Source organism: Marmota monax, unplaced genomic scaffold (genome assembly GCF_021218885.2).
Source record: "Marmota monax isolate L192 unplaced genomic scaffold, Marmota_monax_Labrador192_F-V1.1 WCK01_AAM20220418_F8-fsc00048, whole genome shotgun sequence".
Taxonomy (NCBI): Eukaryota; Metazoa; Chordata; class Mammalia; order Rodentia; family Sciuridae; genus Marmota; species Marmota monax.
In genome coordinates, this window is record NW_026694895.1 from 8832821 (window position 1) to 8859787 (window position 26967).

General features: G+C 43.4%; 1 protein-coding gene across 1 annotated transcript in view; it reads right to left on the minus strand.

Annotated features, from left to right (window-relative positions):
• Positions 1-425: 425 nt before the first annotated feature.
• Positions 426-26967, minus strand: part of Kif5c (kinesin family member 5C) — a 151925-nt gene continuing 125383 nt past the window's right edge. The window contains exons 21-26 of the mRNA XM_046426960.2: positions 26858-26918; positions 21152-21223; positions 18484-18588; positions 16494-16710; positions 15210-15321; positions 426-4211 (exon numbers count right to left, since the gene is read on the minus strand). Of these exons, the coding sequence (XP_046282916.1) occupies positions 15215-15321; positions 16494-16710; positions 18484-18588; positions 21152-21223; positions 26858-26918 (562 nt within the window). The 3' untranslated portion in view covers positions 426-4211; positions 15210-15214. The remainder of the gene's footprint in view (positions 4212-15209; positions 15322-16493; positions 16711-18483; positions 18589-21151; positions 21224-26857; positions 26919-26967) is intronic.

Genomic DNA, 26967 nt, shown 5'->3' on the forward strand with positions numbered 1-26967 from the left:
AAAGTTGCCAGTAATCTCTCAACATATACAGAGCTCCAACTCATTAGATGAAGGATGCCAGCCCTCTAGGATCTACCATTAGAATAAGTGCATTTCTCAGGCAGAAAGAAATTCAGCCAATATATTGGTCTACTGAGCTTTGACTCAATCCTACTTACAAAAAGCTAGTATGAGACTTTTTAAAAATGCATAGCTATCTGTTCAGAATTGAAGGAACAAATGTCAAAAATTCTTAGGACCTCAATGAAAGAAAAAATTTAAAGCAAATATTCAAACAAGATTGACTTCCCTCATGCTGCTCATTGGACGGCTACTCTCTTGCAATGATTTTCTCTGAGGCCAGAAAATGATTCATTCTAACAGGAATCCTGGTACCTTCCATGAGAGGCCTTTAGGGTGACCCAGATAAGGAAAAACAGACCAGCCAAAGTTTAATTCAGTTTTATTGTCCACTTTTAGTATTTTTCAAATTATACAACATGCAGTCTGCCAGAATATCCATACATCTTCATTTTAGAACCTAGGAGATAACCAAAATTTTCCACGGGCCAGGGGAGGGATACTTCTGAATCTTTTGTGACATATGTTGTATGGTGTCACTCATTGATACAAACTGCCATCTCCCCCTCAAACCACCAAAACAAGTTTGTCCACAACTTTTTTTTAATGAAAACTACTGTACAGATACATAAAGTCCAAAAAACACACATCTGCAGTACACGTGACACACTTTACAAACTAGACATATGTAATTCTACAGAATGCCCTATTCCCCTTGTGTTTGCACACAATGAAAAGTATTTAAAATTGATACACAATTTTTAAGTAAGCACATTTCATGGACTGTTGCCTCCTTCAGCAGTTACCTGGCCCTCGTTCAATACTTTTTTTAAAAAGTCTAAATTGTTAAGTGTTAAATGAAGCAATTTTGGACTATGATGGTTTCTTTCACTTGCTTAAGAAACTCAAGAGTGGGACAATGAAGTGAAATCGTCCCCTGACCTCTACCAATTAAAAACTTCCCCAGTGAGTCTTGTATCTAGAGTCCAAATGGCTCCTGCCCTGCTACAACATATACACAAAAGAGGGGATTGTTAGGAGCTTTTATTAGCTTTTAGTTATTCCTACAGGAAAGTGGAGCTGAAAAGTTCCCCGAGTCCCAGTGATGTCTTGGTTTTGTTTCAACATGAACATCACTCCCTTATATGCACTTGAGGGCTTCAGCAAGTCACTAGATGCTACATTCCAGAAAAACGTTTCTTCATTTATCCCAATACTTCTCTAAATTCTGATTTTCTTAACCACATGATTCTATTTCCTTTAAGAGTCTTAAAACTCTTATTGTCCTGCCTACTACCTGCCATTCAACCAAAGCAAACTAAATAGAATTTGAAGATATGATACATGTATATAGAATTCTCTAGTAATTAACCAAAGCACATTTGGCATTAATATATTTTGGTTCCCAACCATTCATCTTGCTATCTCAAACACCATTCCTCTAATTTAGCAATCCACCATCCTGCAGGTAGAAATTACTTTTAGAAACTATCTGGCTATTCTCTTATAGCATGAAAGAGCAAACTTTCAAGAAGTAGCATGAAACATAAAATTATTCAACAGAGAAACACACACATACACACACACACACACACACACAAGCAAAAAGCACATATAACCAAAACACAATCCTAAACTTGGCTGTTCAGACATTTGGAGTATAAGGAGCAAAAGTCTAAAAGTAAGAAAATTGCATAAATGTGGCATTTTTTAAAGAAGTGGCCTAAGAGTATATGGTCTTGATATAATAACTGGCATATTACACAAAGTAATATCTAGGGTCCATTTAAATAAACTCTGTAATCCTTTCCAATGATCTGCCCGCCTTTTGGGACTGTGGAGGAAAGCTGGCTTAGTAGTCCTGTAAAGATTGGAGCTAGATGAACTGACTGGCTGATCAGCAACTAGCAGAATTATCTTTAAAAGACATGAAAGCCAACTTCCCCTGTGAATAAAAGTAAAGCAAATTTTGCAAGACCCTCATAGAGATCAAGTAAGGTGGAAGTACAAGCAAATGTTTCTTTTTGAAACATGAAAGGGCCAAGCAATTCTTCAGAAGTACAAAAGGGGCACCCTGGTAAAAATTACTTTGGAAAGAATCTAAAATAATGTATTTTATGACAGATATTAACAAAGGCAGAGAGAGAGAGAGAGAGAGAGAGAGAGAGAGAGAGAGAGAGAACGCTTCTGACCCTTGCTCAATTTCCAAACACAAAGAAGTATAGTTGCTTAATGACAATGTTAAGTAACATGTATGACAATTGTTTAATTGTCAATCCTCTGAAAGACCAATGTTTTAGCTTCCAGAGTCAGAGGCAAACATATCAACAGCAAGGTTATAATCTGTGCCATATGTTATTACCTGACAATGTGTGTAAAACTTGCCCTAAAAGGACCCTCCTATCAGACAGAGAAAATTGATCAAGCATTAGCTGGGAAGACATTGACAATGAAACCAAACAAATAAATGAACGAATGCAAAATTGTCATCTTTATGAAACAAATACTTCAGTAGAATTCATCTTCCTCACTCCCTTCAAACACAAAACAAAACACACAAAGACAAACACAACATTTAACAAATAACTTAAGCAGCATTGCTTTGCTAGGGAAATTTTATACATGATGAGTTGGAAGTCAACACATGGTCCTTAGCACCCCCCCAACACACACACACACACACACACACACACACACACACTCAATCTTTAACCCACAAGACCATGAGAAAGCCCAAAGTCTCCCCTGGCATATACTTCATTCCAATGGTGACAGCTGCAGGGGACAGTGCCAGCCCACACATCTTGGGCATGTATATGGTAGGATGCTTTCAGAGATTGGTTGGGTCGTCACCAGCTCTCCCCTAAATTTGTCGTAACAAGCAGCAGCACACAAGATCAACATACTTGAATCCTTATCAGTTCCCCTGAAAATTTGACTACTTGGAAATGCATCCTTTTAATATGCCCAACTGGAAGTAAGGAAGTCAGTTCTAGATTCGTGTATTTGAATAAACTAAAAGCTAAATGTAAAAAAAATCCATTTATACTTATTTCTTCTAATTGTGCCTAAAGGAAGATAAAGCTTATCTTTAAGAGAGAATTGAAATAAAGAGTCTGCAATCATGGGTTAAAATAACAACTTTTTCATGGCAACTTGTTCATAGACAGGCACAAATTTTGTCATTTACTCTCCCCTCGTCCCCAGGGCTTTCTTTTTCAGCTGCTGGAATGACGCTGGATTTCTTTGCAAGGCCTCCTCAAGCTTAAGATGGCTCCCTAGGGAAACAGGCCATCCCAGATGCAAGCTCCCCAGAAGGATCAGGGAGGAAGCAAGAGGGGGGGTGGCCCCATCTCCACTCATCCAACTTTGCAGCATTTTCAACACTTGTGAAGGAATGAAGTTCAAACCAACTGGGCCAGCAGAGACTAGTCACTGCAGGTTCAATAGCAAGCAGCTCGGAGGTGAATTTATGACTTCTTGCATTTACATAGATGGGTTTGAATGAACAAATTCTACATTGCTATTGTCAGATTGTTTTTCTGCCTTGAAGAAATATGCTTTGCATTTTAACAGGTGCCATACTAAAAGGTGTATTTTACAGATCCAGAGATGTGACCAGGATATTCAAAATGCTCCTTAGGGGTAATTTGTTTTCGGAAAAGTGTTCTGAATGAAAATTTTGAACCCTATAGCAGCATTTTTTTTTTGTTCCCTAAAAATATAAAGTCATGTGTTTATTTTACAGGAAACCAGACAGTTGAGGCAGAGTGTGATCGCCTGCCTCCGCGGCACTTGGTTGTTCCCCTCCAGGGAATGGCACATCAGGGTGTTCCGGGGGGACAGTGTACTGCCAGAGGCGGCTCCAGGATGCCCAGAGACCACCCAACGCCCCAGAGGCTCAGGCAGTGGAAGTAGTTTTGAGTAGTAAGTGGATCTTCTGGAATCAGCTTCCGATTTCTCACAAAGAGAAAAATCCAAGCACACGTCTGTACACACAGAAATTCTACACAGCTCAAAATACCTGAAACTGGCATACTGCAGATGGCTGGGGTAAGCAAGTGTAAAAGAAAATGGAAATTGTGTAGGAAGGGGAAAAAATAAAGGAGTTGGTGTAGTAGTAGTCCTTGACATGCTACGTGGAATCATATCTGTTGAGAGAGAACCAAAGAGAGAACATAGGAGTTAGAGAACATAACGTCGAAAGTCACTCCTCAGAAATTATTTTTAATTCTAGAGTTTTAGATCAGAGCTGTCCACTAAAAATATAGTGGGATCACATGTTTAATTTTGATTAAAATTTTAAAATGGAAAGAAACAGGTGAATTATTTTTAGTAATGTGTTTTATATAATGCAATAGATTCAAATTTCAACATGAAATTAATATCTGGAGATATTTGACATGAACAGATTACTCTTGGGACATTGATACTATTTTTCACTTCCAGCACATCTCAGGGCTTATGAATGATTCCAGTGCTCGTAGACACATGTGGCTAATGGCTAACTGATTGACAATACTGCCTCCTATGTCCTGGTTGAGGTATTTTGTTCTGACAGTCTCAACATTCTCTTCCAAGTCAGGATCTGCTGAGCCAATGTCCATGGTAGTAACACAGAGCCCTGCCGAAGGGGAGATCAACGATATTGCTCATTTGCCAGCATTTGGCATTGCCAGTCAGGTCAGGCTGGACCCCTCCCACCTCCCACTCCAGCTGGCTCTAGAAATAGGTTCCCAGTTCTGAGGAAAGTGGAGTAATAAAGTTCCACCAAAGACCAGCCCCTTTGATTTCATTCCCCTTTGCATCAGAGGTGCATCTGGTTAGACCAGGTCTCCTGAGAGCCTGGACCAGTCCTGCCCTGGAGGACAGCCCCAAGCAGCCTTTCTCAGCCTTTGGACTTCCTCCAGTAAGCTGGAGATGCTGGAAGGCTCAGCTTCCTCCAGCAGCTAAGACCTGAATCTGTGATATGACCTGTGCATTTGCAGCAGAGCTCAGTGTCCTGGGGGGACAAAGAGGAGAGGATGGGTGGATAGAGCCTCTTCCTTGACAAACTAACAGAATTGCCTGGTACAGGAGATGCCAGACACTGAGCTCAGCTCCTCCTCTGATTTAAAAAGAGCCCCACAACCTGACACACTGCTCTTCCAGTTTGCCTCTAGAAAGCTTCACTCATTTATATATGATACTATCGAGGCAAACTCACATATTCTGTATAAATAAGCAGGATGTAAATTATATTTAAATAGATAATTTCAGGGTATGGAAAGGGATTGTAAAAGTAGTCAGGAGCAAAGTGGTGGGCAAAAAAAAAGAGAGAGAGAGAGAAAAGAAATATACAACAGAAACAGAGCAGGAAAAAAAGAGAACTGCACATTATTTTCAAGAATACCAATTCCTCCCCAACACAAAAAAATAAATATTTGGGAACCCATTTGGTAACCACCACTTCTCACTCTAACAGTATCATCTCCACAATTCCAAAGGGCCAATTAAGAAGGTTTGAGCAAATTTACATGGTGATATTATATCATTTTTAAAAGTCACAGAGAGAAAGATTTAGTCCCTAGAAAGAGTATATTTAACATTTAGCCTTTCTGGTGCAATTCCATGCTTCTTGTTAGGTCCGGAAATGAAAAACCTAAAAGCACGGTCATAGTTGTCATTTAAAATCCATCTTGAGCTGAAAACCAGTGGGAATGCTTTTTCAATACCACCACTGAAATCCCCTGTTCACTTCTTTCAGGTTCATTCTTCTGAGCACACTCTCCCCGGGTGAGGGGACGGTCTCCTGTGTGCCTGGAGGCGGGGAGGTGCTGGGCACATACCTTACATTGTTGGATTATGGCTTGATGCAAAGATTGCAGCCAACCCATGTTGACACAGCAAGCATTAGACACACAAACTCCACAGCACAGCCTCAATAACTCCAGCAGACCATGAAGTGACATGATTGCTACCAGAGGCCTTTCATCTGGGTCCCCCACTCTCCCATTGTGCAAGATCCAACATGTTTGGGCTAATAGTCTGAAGGAAACAGGGGGCCACAAAGGAGGCCCAACCTGCTTAGTTTGGTCACCTCAAGAAAGTGAGAGAGACCTAAGACTGTGACACCACTGAAGGGAAAAACAGGGAACCCACCTAAACAGGGTCCCATCTCTTTCATGAAGAGGCTGTTCCTCTCTCTTCATCCCCATTTGAGGATCTTTATGGGCCCATCTTAAGTCTTTCTAGCAAATCCCCTTCCCAAAATGAATTCAACCAGGAAACTCCCACCCAGCCTCCCCACTTTCTGGATGTCCATCTCCTCTGATAAATTCAGGGAAGGAAGTGGAGATATTTTGAAAGTTAATTGTTTATTCCCAAGAGAGACCATTTCTAGTCAGAGAGCCTCTCCCATCCAAGAGAGAGGCTGGGGGAATCTTGAGATTTAAAATACATTCCTGTTGACCCTCGCTTAGATGCTCAGAGAACTCACTCACCCAGTGACAGAGGACTGGACCAAATGACACACTAGTGGACTGGCCCTGAGGCAATTCAGAGTGGCAATGTGTGAGCAGAGTTAGAAGGAAATAAAAATCCTTTCTTTAGAAGGGGTGGGGAAGGCTGAAGAAAGAAGCTAATCATATGTAAGAATTTTACAAAAAGTATTTAGAGATTCCAACCCCCTGACTTTAGCTTTTGCAATTGCTTACAGTGGATTTAAGCTTAATCCAAACAGTACATAGTTTTATCTTTTCTTTTGTCTTTCTATAATTCAATCCCCATATTATAAGAATCACCAGTTATACTTTTCTCGTGTCTGCCAAACAGGGGGGGTATTCATCTCACTCCAGCTTTGGTACACTCTGCAGTGGAGGAACTGTTAGAGGTGTTCAGAATTTATGACTCTTGAGAAACAGGACATGAAGAAGTATTAAAGTCCGGCAGTCCAGTGCACTGTAGACCAAGTGGGGGACTCTTTCTTCCAGGTGTTGTGCAAGTGGCTCTTTGAATTTAGGACACATTTCAATGCTGCCTGCCTGACCTCTTTCCCTGAAGCACATAGGTTTTATTTATTTTTTATTTGGTTTGGTTTTATCTCTCTCCACCCCACCATTGCCCAGTGGTAGTGGGGATGGAACTCAGGACCTCACAGATGCTAGGCAAGTATTTACCACTGAGCTATGTCCCGAGCCCCGGCTTCGTCTAATTGTAGGCCTGTCCCATTTGATCACTGCAACATTAGTTAACACCTTAGCATTTGTGAGGGCCTACTTTTTGCCAGGTATTTCTCTAGGAAATTTTTTCTCTCACACATATATAGTATCCAATTCAATTTCCAGGCAAGTCTGTGATGTCAGTGCTATGACCCCATCTTCTCCAGGATACAGTCTTCTTAGCTGTTCAGTAGCCAAGAATGTTGTCTGGAGCGACAAGACTTCTGTTCATGCACTTCCACCAAAATAGCACACAGCCACAGACAGAATGCAGAAGCAGCTAGGAAAACCCAGCTGTTGTCTATTAAGCCAGACACAGAAGACATTTGCAAAAATGTAAAGCAATGCCATTTAGCCAAGGTTTTGAGGATTTTTTTTAATAGTTACTTTTGATTAAAATAGCATGTATGGGCTTACTATTACTTTTAGATGAATCTTGCAGTATTTTAACATTTAATTTTATGGTATCTATGGATACGTACAACTCACAAATATTAAAGCCTTTTGATGCCATTGGTCTTTTTTTAAGAGTACAAAGAGTCCTAAGGCCAAGAACTTTGAAAACTGGTACATGACCAGAGTTCTTGGTTCAGGAGCCTCAGCCTTCTGCTGTAGGATCCCGATGGCTCACCCTCCTCTTTGGAGAATTCAGAGAGTAGATTAGATATTGCAGACAACCCGGGCCAGCACTGCCTGCCCATCCTGTGCTGGACCTAGTCTAAGCCGGTGTGTTCCTTAATGTGTTCAGTCCTCACAGACACCCTGTAAGTAGGTACTGGGCACACTTTACAAAGGAGGACACTGAGGTATAGGGAGACAAAATAAATCACCTAGTATGTGAGAATCAGGATTCAAACCCAAGCACAGTCCCACCGTACAACCCAAGCCCACGGTCAGCCAGCTCCCCTGCCTGTAACAAAGCCTTCCCTATGTGCAAATTCTTGTACTTCAATCACTAAATGCTAGGATTTTCAAACAGCAACAGCAAGACGAATGGCCCGATGTTTAGATGTGTGAATGTGTGGCTGAAGGAACCCTTTGTACCACTGGGGTTCTTGTCAATGAGACTTCTTGGCTTCACTATTTCTGAGGGCTAAACCCGAAAATAACTCCTCATCCACCCTCCAGGTGTGGACCTACGTCAGTGTGTTCCTCTTAGTCATATATGGTATTTACTTGTGATTGGGATGTCAAAACCAAAAGGGTCAAGGAGGACATTGGTGCGAGAGAAGAGGAATTCAGGTATTAAGTTACAAAACAGAAAGACTAAGAGTGAGTCAGAGAGGGAAACAGACCAGGGTACAAATGAGCAAGTGCCAGGCTAGGAAGCTGGGCCTGAACCCAAGGACACACCAAGGTCCCAAATGGGAAGGACCTTGATATTGCAGTAGCCAATTGACTCCAGAGGAAACTGCATTCTGCCTGGGGTGGAAAGAGGAAAGCAGGAGAGGGGGAGGGACAGTGCGGGGTTCAGAGAAGGGTGGGATTTTCTCAGTTCACACAGCAGGTGAAGTGGACCAAAATTCAGGGCTTCAGCTGAGGTTAGTGGGTACGCAGGAATGGCCAGGTGCACCCAAGTCAAGGACACCTGAGGTTTAAAGGTTAGGTTACTGAACACTGAATTTCCTATCTCTGCTATACATCTAGAATCTCCCTGACAGCGTGGTACTTGCTGTGACAAGACTTCTAGGATTAGAAAGTAATCTCTGCATTCCCAGCTCCTGGCCGTAGTGGGGTGTATAGGGTCTTGATTTAACATCTGAGCAGCCATCTTATATGTTAACCACCTTCATATAAGTTTCAATTTCCTTTTACCTGAACTTTTACCTGAACTCCCCACATGCCCATTAGTGACCTCCCCCATGTACCATAACCCTAGGCCAATCCCAGAAGGACATGACTCCTTGACTCTGGAAAGCCCCATGGTGCCATCAACCTAAACCAATCCCAGGCTACTCCCACCCGCCTAGCTCTGAAGCAAGCACCCCCAGCCTCTCCCATAGCACCACAGCCACAGCTCCAAACTCCCACCCCACAAAAGCTCAACACCCGAACATCTCGGGGCCTCTCTGCATCTATGGAGAAATGTGCATTTAGTTGTCAGCTTTGACAAATAAGCCTTTGTGTGGATCTCTGCCTGGTCTCTATCCTTCATTCCTTGCTTGCCCGTCTCTTGCTTTCTCACTTTCCTTTCAGGGTGGACTGAAGATTCTGAGTGTAGCAGGCACTCAGGAAACACAGTGGTCAGTCACAGCTGGCCGTTGTGGCAGCAAAAGGGAACAGTGGTGAACACCCACGGATCTCCATGACGTGTCTGTTTTATCCCACCATTGAAGAAGTTAAAGATGCTATTCGTATTAACCACTGACAAACAAGTTCACAATAAAGATCCTGAAGAAGTAGGTCCTAAAAGGAGAGTCATCCTTCAGTGACAGTCATTGGTCCAGGGAATGAACACCTGAGTTATCTAGTTGACCCCTTTATTATAGCCAGGCGTTCATTCCCAGGCACCTATAGCACCATTTGCTTTTGCTGTAACTGAGTTGGCACAACTTTCCATGACTTGAATCACCTTCAAGCAAAAGAGGAAAGAGCTGCACTTGGTAGGAAAATGATGTGTCCCAGCCACATGAAAACATGACACAAGGTCATGCTGTGATTGTGCAGTGGTTTTAACAGGAAAAGGGTGTGAAAAAAAAAAATGGTATGATGATCCACAGAAGTAAGGGCACACCAAACTCTACAAGAAGCAACACAGCCCAGGGTCACATTGCACTTACCTCTTAAATTTCAGCAAAAGATCAACTTTCGTTAGGTTATGTTAAGGTGGACAGTTTGAATTTTTGATCTTATTTTAATCTAATTTCTAAATCTGTTTTGACTTTATAGTTGTATGAGATACGTAAGAAGGAAATGTAGACTATTTAAAAATTGCAAATATTTAAATGTTATAATAAAATAATTTAAATAAACTCTGGGAGACTGTGTATTTATTTGTTTTGGTAGTAAAGACTGAACCCAAGGGCACTGGCTACTGAGTTACATCTCCAGCCCTTTTTATTTTTTATTTTGAGATAGGGCCTTGTTACGTTGCTGAGGGTGGCTTTGAACTTGTTCTCTTGCCTCAGCTTCCCGAGTCACTGGGATTACAGGTGTGCATTGTCACTCCCAGATGAGAATTTATTTCTTCAAATTACTCTTTTAACTACTCAAGTCTGAGACATAATAGTCTAGATACAGAAAAACCAAAGAAAAAAGAGAGTAAGAATCTCTTCAGCCTTCAAAGTCTAACAGTCAAGGTTTCAGCATGCCCCCCTGGCGCCATCTGGTGGACATGTTTGAACTTGTCCCCGCTGACTTGTCAAAGCTTGCCAGGAAAGGGAGCCAGTCTCCAGGGCTCTCAGAACCAGGGAGCTGGACAAATATTTAATTGGGTGTCTACATCAAGTGTGGGACCTTGAACAAGCACTCAGCCCTACCTGAAAGGCCCATTTCACACCTTCCTTTTCTCAAGCCTGCAGACCTGCCTCCCCTCCCAGCTGATAACCTGGCTTCTTACTTGCACCAGAAAATAAGCAGTGAATGTTCAGACCTCTCCACACACCCATCTACCGCCTCCCTGCACCTGCACTTTCTACTCTTCCCTCTCTGCTGGATCATTATCATCAACCTACAGGTAAGCTGTAATAATATCTCCCAACTTACAAAAGGCACCCATCTCAACCTCTCATCTCCAACTCTCTGCTCTCCCAACAAAACTCCAGGAGTGTGTTTGCACACAGTCACAGATGCTACTTCCTCACCCCACTCTCTGGGCCATGTTAACTGGGCCTGAGGTCCCCTCCCTGAAACCGCCAAGGTCACTACCATCTGGCTTTGCCACCCAGTTCCTGTTATCATCTGACTCAAACTCAGAGCTGACCGACCACTTTCCTTTTAGGACCAGGGCCTGCCTCCTCATATTCTCCTCAGACTCCTTTATTGATACCACTTCCTTCTCTAACTCTCCCACTTTCCAGTCCCCTGGATGGTCTAACTCTCCCCTCCCTGCACTCCTCTCTGCTCCTTCCTGCTTCCTCTGGGTTACCTTCTCCAGACCCAAGGTCTTAGCAACTCTTAGTCCTAGCCTCTGTCCTGGGTCCAACTGCCTATCAACACACTCACTTGGATGGGAAGCTCAGTTGGACATCAAAGAGGCAGAGGAAACCAAGCTTTCCCCACAAAATCTATTCATTGCCCAATTTCCCTATCATGGTTAAAAAGGTACCATATTCACCTACTTGTTGGGGCCCAAGCCTAGGGGCATGAATTCCCTCCCTTCCTCCTCCTCCTCTCTTCCTCTTCCTCTTCTCTACCTTCATCAGCCCTAACAGTGAATCTAGCTCTAACACCTGCACCAACTCTGACCACTTCTCACCCTGGCTGCCACTACCTCAATCAGTGCCACAGGTGTCCTCCAAAGTGGACACCTACAGAAGCCTCCTCGGTGAGCCCCTATTCTTACTCTCAACCCACACCCTTTCTCCAGAATCCAGCCCAGAGTGGCCTCCCCCAATCATGAACCAATTCCCACTCCTCTTATACCCAAAGCCCCCCATTTTCCCAGCAAAATTAGATTGTATTCTAAACTGCTCACCTTGGTTTCAAAGGCCTCATTCCTTGGGACCCAATCCCTTCCCAACAGCTCTAATTAGGATAGTCTCCCAGGATCACTGGCTCCAGCCCTACCAACCTCCCTCCCTATCACTCCAAAACACAGTTCATTGATTCTCACCTGGATGGTTCCAACCATCCATACTACTTTCCCCTAGGTTATTGCATTAGCTGCCATTTTTCCCCATTCAATTCTCAACCTCTTCTTCTAAAATAGTATCCCCCAACTCTATTCCATTAATCTGTTCTTATTATCTTCAGAGCACTTACAACCATTTGAATTACCTGGTTTCTTTTCTGTCCCCCAAGCAAGTATACGATTTAATAAGGACAAAGTCTTCTACATCTCCTCTACTGTTAAACCAAACACAGAAAATGTTCTAGATGCCTGATTCCAGACAAGGAAACTGAGGCTGAAAGAAGCCAAGCAACTTGCCTAATTGACACACAGGAGTTACATACCAAGGGCAGGACTGGAATCTAGGTCCAGCCAGTTATAAATCCCATGGACTTAGCTTGCTGCACTATACTGTCCTAAGTCCAGATCTGAAGCTTGGAAAATAACCGTCCCAATGGGACAGCTCCCCTGGATTGAAACCAGATGAGACCAATGCCAGCATGACCATGGATTCTTTGACTTTTTGCACATTGGCATCTCCAGTGGCTCTGAAACCTTGTTCTGACTATGTCCCTTAAACCCTGAGATGAAGCAGAAGGGAATCCCAAAGATCTCCAGATGCCACCCAAGTAAGAATATAACACTCTGGCTCCAGCAGGACTAGAAGAGCCAGCAGTCAAGGTCACTTTCTGCCAGGGCAGAGGCTTTGGAACGAGATATCCCAAAGATCAGGAAAGACAATCTCATAAAGGTTTTGATCTCATCTAGGCACAGAATTCCATATTTCTAATTATTTTGTAAATGATTTAGCATTTCTTCACTTCTAGTTACAATTCCCCATTCCATTGGTTAAGAACTTTTTTAACCTCTACTGACAAATTCCCAGTTATTTCTTTAAAAATGGATGCTGTTCCTCATAGCTTTTAGATAAATATTACTTTTATAGATCTTCATATCTGCTCATAGCACCAAATAGATGCTCAGTTAGACATGGGCCTTCCCTACTCAATAGTTATAATATATTACTAGAGAGATACAAAATCTATTTTGTAACAATTAGATAAATTGAAGACTATGAAATAAGAAATATTTCCTGTAGGTCCCTGGTTCTTAAACTCCTAACACCCTTGGAATGGCTTAATCAATCAGTGAAATTTGTATGCTAATCCCATAACTGATGGCTAGGTGGGGGCTGCTCCTCGTTAATCTCAGAATGGGGACTGGCTGCCAGAGAAACCACCCATGAATCAAGCAGGATGGAACTGACAGTCCTCAGGGAGGAAGGACTGCAGATGGAGTTGTCTACCAGTGGTCAATGATTTCATCAATCATGCCCATGTCATGAAGCCTCCATAAGAACCCAAAGGGTTTGGGGCTCTTCTGGATTGCTGACTACACAGGGCACTCGGGGGTGGTGCACTTGTTGAAGGCATGAGTGTTCCACACACACCCCAGCCTTGCCCAGTGCATTTCAACTATCTGTAACTTTTCTAATACCGTTTAAAACAAATGGGCAGATGTAAGTAAAATGTTTCTGTGAGTTCTGTGAGCTACTCTAGCATATTAACTAAACCTGAGAAGGGGTGGGAACCCCAATTTATAGCCAGTTGACCAAAAGTATAGGTCACAACCTAGAGCTTGCCATTGGCAACTGTGTGTGTGGGGGGGGGCAGTCTTGTGGAACTGAGCCTTTAACCTATGGGGTTCCATGCTATGTCCAGGTAGTTGGTGCCAGAACTGTATTGAATTAAAGGATGCCCAGTTGGTATATGTTGGAGAGCCTGGTAGCAACAGTGTGGAGTGGTTGTGAGAACAGGAAAAACACTTTGGATTTTCTTATTTCTAATAAAGGAGAATATAAACCAACATTTATCAACCAATTATTGTGCACCAAGTTCTGCACTGCTCATCTACACTAGCAACAGACATTTTTATTGAGCACTTTTATGTGCCATATAGCTTCCAAGCAGGACCTCATTTAAGCCTCTTATTACTGCCAACCACCCAGGTAAAAGATTCTCCCCATTCCAGGTGAGAAAACAGACTCAGGTTAAGTTACTTAAAGGAAGTGGAAGATGTGCCACTAGAGAAGTCAGGGCCCGCTGTCCAACTCCAGCCCCCTCAACCACGCTGCCCTCCCCAGCACGTTTGCTCTGTGACATTGAGAGAAAGCATCTGGCTACAAGAGCTGGACATAGATTAAGTGTGCACAATTCTTAAAAACCTCACATGAGCTCAGATAGTAATTATAAAAGAATGAATATCATCTGGCTCTTTCAATTCAGTTCCTGAGACTTAAAGCCACCTCTCTCTTCTCTTAGTTTAGTGTAGCTCTGATTTCCATTTTTCTTATTTTGATAGACTTTGAGCATCTTTTCATAAGTTTAAAAGCCACTTGTACTTCTAGTTCTGTTCCCTTTATTCTTATGTCCTTTGTCTGTTTTCCTAAGGGGTTATTGATTTTTATTATGGAAATATTGACTTTTGATAAAAACAGATTTTTATTATCAGTTTGTAGCCTTTCCTCCCTTTTTCTCCTTGTGATATGTATTATTTATGTTTTCCTCAGTTAGTCATTTGTATATAAATAACTTTGATGTGCCTATTATTAAACATTTTGTAGAGTTAAATTTACCAGTTTATTCACTCAACAAATAACTTATTGAATTAGTACAATTCTTAAAAAACCCTGCTTGAGGTCAGACAGGTTTGAAGGATGAATATTATGTGGCTCTTCCTTCATATTCAATGCCTGAGACTCAAAGTCACCTCCCACTTCAGTCTGCTCTGGGTAAATGCAGTTGACAAACAGGTAAGGTCCTTGTGGATGTTCATCTGCAGAGAGGAGTCCCAGGGATAAAAGGCAGCTCAGGTGAGTCTTACCACACCTCACCTGTCCATGGAAGTGATTAAGCCAGGCCTGGCTCAGAGTCACCTGCCCCAGCTGGCTCACTAGAAGACCCCAGGGCTCTAGATTGAGGAGAGGTTAGGCCCAGGCCTTTGCTCACCTGGAACCCCAGGGCCTATCCTGCAGCAGAGTGGAACTCTTTCCTATTAAATGTCCATTTGCATGTGGCTGAGATGGTAGGCCTGGGGCTCTGGGAAAGCAAGATGCATGTGCTTTCAAGTATGCCCCAGGGTTGCTCTAAAGAGAAACCACCCCAGATAGCAGGACTCACTTTATTTATTTCTGGTAGTGAGTGGAGTTTGAAGAGCTGCCTCCTCCCCCTCGGATAGCATGGACGGCTGTTGGAGATGATGCTGGGTAGTGTCCAGGGCGGATGGGCTTAGCTATATCCAAGGAACAGGAAAAAAAAAAAAAAAAAAAGAGAACAGACACTCAGTTCTTTCTGTGTATCTGTGACCCAGATACCTAGGGTCACAGGGGACAAAAGTCAAAATGCTCATCAGCATTACAATGCTCATCCACCATCTTTCTGAAAAGGGGAAATTGGCTCCCCCAGCAGTCCAGTTAACCAATCCAGGACAATCATTCAGGAGACAGAGAATTTACATATCAATTAGCTTATTTTTAAATTAAAAAAAAAATTGAATAAATTAAGACAAAAATTAGAAACAAAGGACTTTCACTTTTATCAAGTTAGAGCCATAGGTTCCCCCAGGGATTTCATAGGGATATGCACAGCCCTGAAACTGGAAGCAGAATTCCATCTGTGATGTGTTATCTGGGGAAAGGAGTCATAGTTTTCAGTAGATTATCAAAGGATATGGAATCCAACAAATGCAACAAATCACCAATCAAAGGTATTTTAAAACTAGAAACAAGAAGTTGCTCGTTCACATGTATCTGCACAGCAATATCTAATGGGAAATCACCTTACACGGTAGGAGAACTGTTCCAATTTTTTAAAAAAGAAAAATCCCTTCTTTAGAGAATATCCCTAAATCCCTTTTATTCCTATGGCTTTAACCTGGCAATTATGACTCAGAGACTACACCCTCGTTTCCTGCGGGGGCAACGTGCCCAAATCCATATAGGTCTTAAAGGGCCCCCTGCAGGATCCTAAACACACCCTGCTCACTGATGCCAATCTGGCTCTTTCCGGGTTATTTCCAAACCTGTGCTTGCAAGTAGGCAGCATTCCCTAAGGCTTCCTGCCACATACAGGATCCTTCCTGGTTCTGCCTGTAGAACACAAGGGGCCTTCAGGCCTTTCTGAGAAATATTCATATATTCCAAAATTCCTAAGAGCATTCCTCTGTTTAAAAACAAAGACCTTTGCCTATAGCGCAGACTGGCTTCTGATCCAGCTGGGAAGTTCTGAATACCACAGCAAGTGCGGGAATAGCTCAGACTTGGGGATCGGCTCCGACATTCCCACTTGGGGGTGCTGTGAGGGCCAAGTCCTGCAAGCTCCATCACAGCCTTTCAGATGAGCAGGGTCCTGGATGAGTGTTCTCGGTTGCTCCCAATCACCGGGTACTTTTCGGCGCGCACTCACCAATCTGCGCCGAGTGCGCTCTCCTGGCCATGTTCTTGGCTCTCACTGCCTCCTTGATGCGATCCACCTCCTGCTGGTAGCGCTTGCGGTCCCGCATGGCGTTCTCCTTGGCCTCTTTCAGCGCGCTCTCCAGGGCCTTGACACGCTCCGCGGTGGCGCGCAGCCGCTTCTCCAGCTTGGGCAGCTCACAGCGCAGGTCCGCGTTGTCCCGGACCAGCTGCAAGGAAGGAGGAGAGGGGACAAGTTACTAGGAGGATTTTGTTGCTCTCTGGCAGGACAATCAAAAAAGATTAGAAGGTAGAAAAGCCCTGGCGGCTGAAACCACCACCCTGCTAGGTAGGCTTTAATAGTCCAAATGACCGTAAACTTAGCCAGCAGCAAAGGAAAAGAAAAATCTCATGCCCTGGGATTCTAGTTTGTTAAATACGATTCATGGGCTGCAAGGAATTTGGGGGCGGTGGTGGGGGTTGGGGAATTAAAAGCCATTTCCAGCCATAAGAACTCTAAATATTAGGCAAGATTTACTTCCTCTTTTACTTGAGTGTATGTTTGCGAGGATAGGAAATAGTATGAAAAATTTTACTACTAGTATATTAGCAGGAAAGAGCTGAGAAATTTAGTCCATTCAAAAGCACTTAGCAAAACACATGCATGTTCTAGAGCGCTCTAAGGACCTCCTTCACAACAGGATCCACCGGCACCCGGTTTGGACCCATCTTTTCATTAGATCCAGAGAATAACAGGAATCAGGAGGGTTTTGCTCTTTTCTTCTTACCTAAGACCCACAATTAAGAAGCAACAGGCTAGACCGGGTGAAGAGTGGGGGTAACAACCCTATTATTTGCAGCCATCTAGCTTGGTTAAGTCCTTTGACCACCAGGTTTAACAAGGAAACTACTCAATATGGCCATCACTGGAATCCAGGTGAATGCAGAAAGGTTTTAGAAGTCAGAAAGTGCTTAATCAAAGGGAGCTACAGCTGGGTCTGACCAACTTTGTTTATCCCAGCACCAGCTCCACTGCCTGGCAGAGTGGGTTTTTAATCAATATTCATTGAATTCATGAATAAAATAATGAGTCGCAGAGAATCCTATTTCAAGTTGCCTGGTGGTTTCTGCTTCTATATTTCTCATCAGCAATTTGCTCGAATGACTTTCACCACATTGATCTGTCATCACCAGGTTTTGTTGAAAAAGACCCAACAAGTCAGAAATGACATTGCTCAGCCATGTGCCCCAAACAGTGGGACAATTTCCATCACATCCCAAATCCTAAGGAGGGAAAACAGTCGTGGACATGCCAGCTTTTAGAAACAAAGGATCAGAGACAAATGACCTGCCTAAATTATTAGTGTCTGGATTTGGTTATCACTGTCACTTGGGACAAATTCCAGGCCACAGCAAGGATCTGAGAAGGCACCCAAGATCACCAGGAACAGGGAAACAGAGCTGTAAAAATAAGAGCCCTGAACCAGCTCAGCGGGTCCACTTGACATTCCTTGGGGCCTTCAGGGCCACAGAGGTGCCTCAGAGGCATTATGAGAGACTCCAAGGTCAGGTAGCATCCAAGGTTGTAGTGGAAGGGGGATGAAGAAAGAGGACTCTGAACACCCAGCTTCTCAAACTCTAGGGCACTCCCCTTCAATTCTCTATTCTGGTCTCAATCAAATTAAGTCTTTCATATATAAAGAAAGTCACTGAGGACTGAAGGATTTTGGATTTTTTATACTACTACTTTTTTTTTTTTTTTTTAAAGACAGAGGCTCCTGATGGTACCCAGCTCATCTGGAACTCCTGGGCTCAAGTGATCCTCTGACCTCCCCAGGCCACCAAACCCATCAAAGACTAAAGGATTCTTAAGGACCTTCCAGTGGGCTCGTTCTCCTTTTATCTTCAACATCAGAGCCTTCTCTGATGATGCGGTGGCCAGCCTGGTGAGGCTGCTTTCCAAAAAGCGAGGAAAGCAGAGGGAGCTGGCGGAACTCTCCTACCTGCTTGTGCACCTTGGTGAGCTGCTCCAGGTTATTCTCCAAGAAGGAAATTTTCTGCTTCTGAGCAGCACTGCCCCCTCCATCGTCACTGTCCAGCTCTACACTCTGTGTCAACACCGAGCAGTCAGCGAGGTGGTCTGTCACACCACCCACCCTCCACCCCAATATAATGTGCATCATGCATTTTAAACCTTCTTAAAAGGAAGAAACCCCCATCCCACTGAGAGTAGTCTGAAAGCAAATATAAAGAGAAGCTCTAAAAGTTTTGACTGAACAAACTTCCCAAACTAATGTCCTTGATTTACACCAGAAGTGACTGATCTGAGAAGAAGCTGTTCTTTAGAAGGCTGGGGGGGTGGGGAAGCCCTTCGATCTGCTTTCAAAAGTTGCAGGTGATTTTTTTTTTTAAGGAACTATATCTCTCCCTTCAGGTAGGGAAATAGATATTTTTCTTTTCAAAAGAAAAATGTTCCAAAACTTATTAAGAACTAGTGTGAAGGCATAAACCCAAGGCTCAAATTTGCTTCAACCACAGGGATGGATTAAGTCACCAAGCTTGTAAGCAAATGTCTATGCCCACTAGGAAGTCCCAATGGCCTCTGCCTGTCCTTTCAGCTTCCAACTCTATGCAACTCCTCAATGAGTCAGTCTCAAACTTAGTCACAGCATCTAGGTGCTGGGTAAATCCTTGAAATTTATCAGATCTTGAAATTGGCAAAAACATCGCCCTCCTGGCAAACAGAGTAGCACAGTTGAAATGGGAGATGCGTGTGCAGACACATTCTAGCCTTCAAAATCATAGAGCGTGTCTGCTTCATGTGATTATAAATGACATCACTGTCCTTCTTCTAAGGGTAATGGCTTTATGACCATCTCTTCAGGCTATCACAGGGGTTCTCAAATTTGAGCCTGCATCAGAATCCCAGGAAGAGGCTTTGTTAAAACAGACTGCTGGGCCCTGCCTCCAGTCTGATTCTGTGGATCTGGGATGGGGTCTGAGAATTTGTGTAGTTAAACAAGTTCCCAGGTGCTGCTGACACTACTGGCCAGAGGATCACACATTGAAAACTGGAGGCTTGACCATAGGCTATTCCTAGAGAGTTTCATCATGAAGTCAGCGAAGTCGGATCTCAAGCTCTTAACCCTTCCTCTGGCCAGAGCCTCCTATAGTCAGAGCTTGCAACAGACTTCTAGGAATGTCCTCAGCTCTGGCCGGATGCCTGCCCCATCTCTAGTCTATCACCTCTGCACTGGCCTCACTCTCCTACCTGGCCCAGGTTCCATGGGCATACATATTTTGCTGATGATAATCATGGTGCACCCCCCTACCTACTTGACCACTACCAATCAAGCCTTGAAAGCTCCCATCATTCTCTCCTTCTGTCTGTATTTGCATTTCCAAGATTCTAAACTCGCTTCAACTATGCTATCAGGCAGTATGCCACCCATGCTGTGCCCCTCAGCTGGCACAGCTCAGCAACCTGTTTATCTATCCCTAGCAAATGCCCTCTACCGCTGCCTGACCCTTCTAATCTTCTTGAACTCCCCATTCTCTTTCCTCCTTCTCCACCAAGAACCGAGCTCCCACATTAACTGAGGATCCAAATCATGGGGTTCCAGTTCTTTCCACTGTGTCACAGAGTTCTCTGCAAATGCTTCTAGCCTGATTCTCCACACCTGCCTCTAGGAAGATGAGTCTCTTTTCCTTACCAGGCCTAGTATATGCATCCATGTTGTTAATTCTGTCCCTCTCAGACCTGGTTCCATTACCTGCCTCCTCTTTTTACTATATTGGACCTCTTTCCCTTTGATCCTTCATATAGACAAATATGTATGCACAAACATGCATACATATTTATGCAAACACATACACACACACAAACACACATACACACTCCTTAATACTGTCTTTCAATCCTGCCATACTTCTGCTATGGTCCAATACTCCCCATTGCCTCCTTCTAAATATTTTGAAAGTGACCCCTGGCTGTCTTCACCTCATATTCCTCATTAAACTTCTGCAAGCTGCCCTGGGGAGTCATCAATATGGAATTTCCCCAAGATCAGTTTGCAGCATGAGATCAAAGAAACTCAGGTGCAGAGAGCCCGAAGATCTGGATCCTAACCTAATGCTGCTTTTCCCAAGGGTACAATCTTGGGCAAGTTATTTAACATCTGAGCCTATTTCCACATCTGCAAAAACAGGAGTACTAAGCACCAATTTTATGATTGCTGGGGAATGTAAATAAGATAGTCGCAAACTTTGACCTAGTCCCCAAAGGCCTCCTGACATCCAAGCAGGAGGCTCTCGCCATCTCCGGGTTGCAGGGTAATGCTGTTGGACGCCAAGCCCACTCTGGATTTTCCTGCACCAAGCACAGTGGCCTTCATGCAGCAGGAGCCAAATAAATATATGTTCATTTGAAATGAAGGCCAGGGAAAGCATGATGATTTCCTTTTAGTAAGAAGGAAAAATCAGATGGGAAAATGTTCCCAAGTAATTTTTGCCTCTAGCGCATTCTTTTAATAACATTCTCTGGCATGAAGTAATTAATTTTTAAGCACAACCAGCCCCAATTTAAGCAAGTGATATTTCAACTGAAAATGATTCTTCCTGGCCATCTTTTATTTTCTTCTCAGAACCATTCAGGAAAAAAATAGAACTCACTTTTTTCACTCGGGTGGTCAGATCCTGGACGAAGAGCTTACGGAGGTTATGAAGAGTCTGCAGTTCTCTAGACTAGAAGAGAAAAATTTTAAAATGCCACTTCAGTGAAGGGACACATTCAATTTATGACACATTTGCACCAGGTCAATAAACACAGACATTGCCAACATTTTTTTTTCTTTGTAGTAATTCACCCACACCCTTGCGCTACACCCCCACCTGTCTCCAACCTGTCTTTTGAGCCCATCCATGCTACTGTACCTCTGAGGACTTGTCCACCATACCACACCACACTGTATCCTTGACCCAGGTTGGCATCAGGAACCCCTGATGGTGCAGAAGCTGGGAGTCCAGACGACAAACCATACACTAGAATATAAACCTGCTCCTTTGCTCCCTTCTCGGTGGAACCATTTGTTTCTCAACCACAAAAAGTTAAAGTTTGCTCACAAAAATTCCTAGTTGGCTGCGTTACATCAAAATGGATTCCCTTTTCCTTTTGTTTTCTTTTTATTTATCATGTAAACATTATATATAATACCAACAAGTTTAAATTAAAAGTCAGTCCCAATTTCCCTCACCCCAACTGACTGGTATTTTCCATGTCTCTGCATCCTCTCTGGCCCAAGTTCACGTGTGTGTTTGGTTTATATTAATGAGCTCATGAGTGAGGCAGCTCTTGGACTTTCCACCTATGTGACCTTAGGCAAGTTACCTAGACTCTCTGTACCTCGATTTTCTTATTTATAACATGATGTTTCCCATTCCAACATACAGGCACAAGCAACAGCTTCTCAGTAGGACCCTACAACTCAGGAAATAATGCCAAGAGTCAATAAAAAGGATGGTCTCAAATTAAAAAGCTTCTGCACAGCAAAGGAAAGAAGACATAGAGAGCCTACAGAATATGAGAAAATCTTTGATAGCTACTCTCTGGCAGAGGATTAATATCCAGAATACATAAAGAGCTAAAAAAAATACAACACTAAAAGACCAAATAACCCAATTAAAAAATAGGCAAATGACCTAAACAGATACTTCTCAAAAGTAGAAATACAAATGGCTAACCAAATGTTCATCATTAGCAATTAGGGAAATGCAAAGCAAAACTATACTGAGATTTCATCTCACTCCAATCAGAATGGCAATCATCAAGAATACCAATAATAAATTCTGGAGAGGATGTGGAGAAAAAGAAACATTTTTACACTGTTGGTAGGATGGTAAATTAGTACAACCACTATGGAAAACTGTATAGAGATTCCTCAAAAGACTAGTCATGGAACCACCACATGAGCCAACTATACCACTCCTCAGTATTTATCCTAAAGAATTAAAGTCATCAAACTATAGTGATCCATGCATACCCATGTTTATAGGAGCAGAATTCACAATAGCCAAACTACTCAGCTATGGATGAATGGATAAAGAAAATCTGGTATATTTACACAACAGAGTTCTATTCAACCATAAAGAAAAATAAAATTTTGTCATTTGCAGAAAAATGGATAGCAGTTGAGACTACAATGTTAAGCAAAAAAAAAAAAAAAAAAAAAGTCAAACTAAGAAGGTTACGGGTCAAATGTTTTCTTTCAGATGTAGAAGCTAGAGAGAAAAAAGGGAAAGAAAGTCGATGGGATTTGGGACCTCATGAAAATCAAAGGAAGATCAGCAGAGAAGGACCAGGGGATAGGGGAAGGAGAGGGGAAAGGGAAATACTGGGAAATGATATTGAACAAATTGTATTTTGATATTGTGAGCATGAACAAATATGTAACAACAAATCCCACTGTTATATACAACTATAATGCTCCAATAAAAAATATGGGGAAAGAACAGTGATTGCCTTATTACACTGGTGTCCAGACTAAATGAGACAGTTCTTACAGAAATCTTAAAAATATTTACTCACACATAGTAAGTTTTCAATAAATATTAAATTGAATTTACTGATGTGTCATTTCATATCATAAGACCCACTTCTTCATTAGGTTTTATAATTCCCTTTTGCTATTGTTTCAAATCACACCTCAATAAACTTCTTGGGGGCATTTTTTTTCCTTCATTTTGGATTATTTTCTATAAATGAACCTTGGGAATTAACATTGCTGAGATGAGGACCTGAACCAAGCCTGGTGATCTTTGCTAGCAAAATCAGAAGATGAAATAGTTCTTTCTGTTCAATTCTCGTGCATTTACTACGAGAGATATGCTAGTTCCTTGAAAAATGTTTTCCTTTTAGGGAAGGAGGGGAGAAACTTTTCAATATAAGCATTTCAATTCATCTAAATTGACCTACTTTACCATAGAATGTCAATGGATGCAGCTTATACAAACACACACACAAAAAAAAAAAAAAAAAGAAAAAAGAAAAAGAAAGACAAGAATAAAGCAAGCCACAAATCTATGGAAACACTAAGCTTTTTGGAATAAAGGTTTTCTGTTAACTTAAGGTCTTAGTTCCTAGTTCCACTTCTGTGTTGAAATAAGAAGCACCTGAAGTCAATTGCAACCTCAGATGAGGTAAATTACTTTCTGCAGGAAGCCAAATGGATCTGTTATTATGAATAATGTGCCACAGTACCTGTCCGAGGCTGAGCCACCCCTCTTATCCATGCAGGTGCAGGGGTGCAGAACAGTGCTACCCATCATGCACATGTGCTATCCCACACGCTGCCAGAGGGGGCTCAGCCCCAAGACCCCTCAATGCCTGCAGCCATCCTACCAGCTATCCCTTTGCTTCAGTGGTGATTATATTAGACTGAAATGTAATCACAGTTAATATTTTTCCATAAGAAGTACCATCCTACCAAAGGAAAATGAGAAAATATGTAAGTACCAAATTTTAATATAGAATCCTGAGTGTGGCATCTTTCTCTTGTTTTTACGAGGGCTCAACATTAAACACTTTGGGAGAAGCATTTAAAAACATTTAAAATAGTTCTATTCACGCACTCTGTGCTTAGGCAACTATCATTTGGCTTCCTGCAGCGAATCCTCATCACATTCCTTATCATGTCCCCACTTCCAGATTCACTTCCTCCAATTTCTTCCCATCATAGGCTGCTGCCCTCCATGTGAAGGCTCATGGCTCAGCTTCCTGTCAGAGAGGGCAGGGAGGGACTAGAGCAGGAGCCAATGTAGCAGGTGGTGATGGGGAGGGTCCATTCCTAAAGCCCAGGCTACTTTTGAGGCAGGGTGCTGCCTGGACCCCAGGGACCCCTTGATGGCCGGCTGGCCTTTGCCACTGTGGTGCTCAGCAGTGGGCTTTCCATACCAACCCCTGGGTGGAGGCTCATCCCTGCCTACTCCCAAACACCCAAGGAGACAGAGCAGGCCTGCGCCAGTTGGCACATGTAGCCAAGGACAGCAGGGCTGGCACTGAGTAACACTTATGGCTGAGGGAAAACACGGGTCTAAGCCAGCACAGGACACAGGATTCCAACCTTGAAATTTAAGTGTGTTGAGCAGGGGGTTAGTGAAGGAGAAGAGGAGCCACCATATTGTGTCAGAGGAAATGCCCTTGGTGGGCTGGACGTATGTAAGTCAGGAGCAGCCTGTGAGAGTGAATGTGTGCAGGCACATCCAGAGGAGTGTGAGGTGTGGGTGTGTGGGGAGAAGGGACAGGACCAAGTGGACATGAGGGACCAGTGAGGGAGACACATCAGTGTAGACAGCCCAACATCAAAGAATGCAGGAGAACTTGCTAAGTATCTCCATCACACTCAGGAATACGGGAGCAGGAGAGGAAGCTGGCACTGCGGGTGTGTGAATGAGCCTGGTGTGATTGGGGTGAGTGTGAGAAGGCATGTGTGAGTGAGCAGGAGTAGCCATTTACACACCAATGCACGTGTGTGTGCCGTGTGAGTACCTGAAGTACTTGTGTGGTGTGACTGCAGGAGTATGGTGTGTGCCGAACACAGGTGAGTGTGTCATGACGTGTGTACACACAAGTACGTGAGCAAGATGTGGGTGGGAGGGAGATAGAAGAGGTAAGAGACACCGCATGAAGGTGAGGGAGAGGGCGAGGGCTGGTGCGGGTGAAGGCAGAGGCACCCTGAAGCATCCCCCCTCTCTGGCTAGTGGGAATATAGTAAAATTGTAAAGCTCAATATTTTCCTGAATTTCTATAATTATCCTTAATTCCGGGCATCACTTCTCTGGTAAAGCAGACGTAGAGGTGGCTCTGTTTCAGGCTCCCTGCGGCCGCCCCCCCTGCAGACTTCGCAGCTTCCTTCAGCGCCCACAGCCCCCTTCCCTCCCAAATGGCTTTGTCCCCAAGCCTCCACCTGGCTTTGAGGGACAACAAATACCAACCAAGGACTCAGAGCAAAGCCAGATATGGGCTACTGTCTGCCCGCAGCTTGAGGTCACCAGGACGTGGCGCGGGCTTGGTCCCAGCCAGGTCCTGTGGCACAGCAATGGGAGCAGCATGGACAACATCTGGACAGCCTTCCGTTGCTATGCCCTGAGCAAGTCCTAGCGTGTTTCAGCAAACGGAGCTGATGTAGGAATGCAGGCCGTGGGGCAAGACCAGGGCTCACTCTGAGGTGCCTGCAGAGCAGCAAAAGCTGGCCGGAGAAAAGGAAGCCCACAGAGGAAACCAGATGCAGGACAGAGGAAACCAATGGGGATTTCAAGTCATAAACCCCCTAAAGGGAAGTGGGGTCTGCCGCTCCTGTCTCTACCCACAACCCTACAGGTCTCTGGCCTGCACCCACTCTGGTCTTTTCCTTGTTGCTTTGCCTTCACTTAGCCTCAGCCACAATGACCAGGTCCTGCTAGTCCACCACATGCCTGGCATGGGCCACCTATGGGCCTTGGCACAGCCGTTGCCTCTGCCCCCAGACAGGCCACATGGCTCACTTCTTCATCTGCTCATAAGCTCCCTTCTCAGGATGCCTCCTCTAACCCCCACCCTCTGCACTTTCTAAATGGAACAGTTACAACAATACTTGTAATGAACTATGTGAATATCTTGACTCCTCAGGCTCTGCAGTGTGTTTCAGACTGTGGTCCACCAGGGTAAATTGTGTCAAGTGAAACCTCCCCTGGGGGTGCTGGACATGATTTGCTTCTTTATTGTTTCTTGTGTCTCTTCCAGCTAAAGGCAAGCTTCCTGAGGGCAGGGATCTTATCTACATTGTTTTTTGTTTCTTTTTGTTACTGGGCGCTTTACCACTGAGTTATATCTCTAGCCTTTTTAAATTTTTATTTTGAGAAAGAATATTACTAAGTTGCTGAGGGTCTTGCTGTCCTCAAACTTGCAATTCTCCTGCCTCAGTCTTCCAAGACTCAGATTACAGGTATGTGCCACCACACACAGCTATGTGGTATATCTGAGCACCTATAAGAATGCCAGCACTTAGTAGGAGCTCAATAAACATCTGTTGAGAGTTGAAGAGAAGTAAATCACAAAGTGTAGAGGCTATTAACTTGCAGGTATTGATTTGCAATTCAGTTTAATTCTCATTCAGGGGCTTCAGGGTTATAGCTCTAAGGATTTACTGATTGATGATTGATTGATTGATTCTCTGTAGAGCTAGGGGATAAATTGTATAAATACTACTTCACCACAGAATGCTTTAGTCTAAAATGATATACAAGAAAGTCACATAAGATAAAATTTTAGAATAAACAATTCAACATGTCACAGATGAGCCTGGTCTTTGAGACAGAAATGAGTTTGGAAGGGTCTTGACTCACCACAGTCTCCTCCAGGCCCTTGAGGTCCTCTCTGGCTTGTTCCCGTTTATCATTGAGCAACCTGAACAACAAAAAAGGCATCATAAACCACCAAAGGGGAATTGAAATTA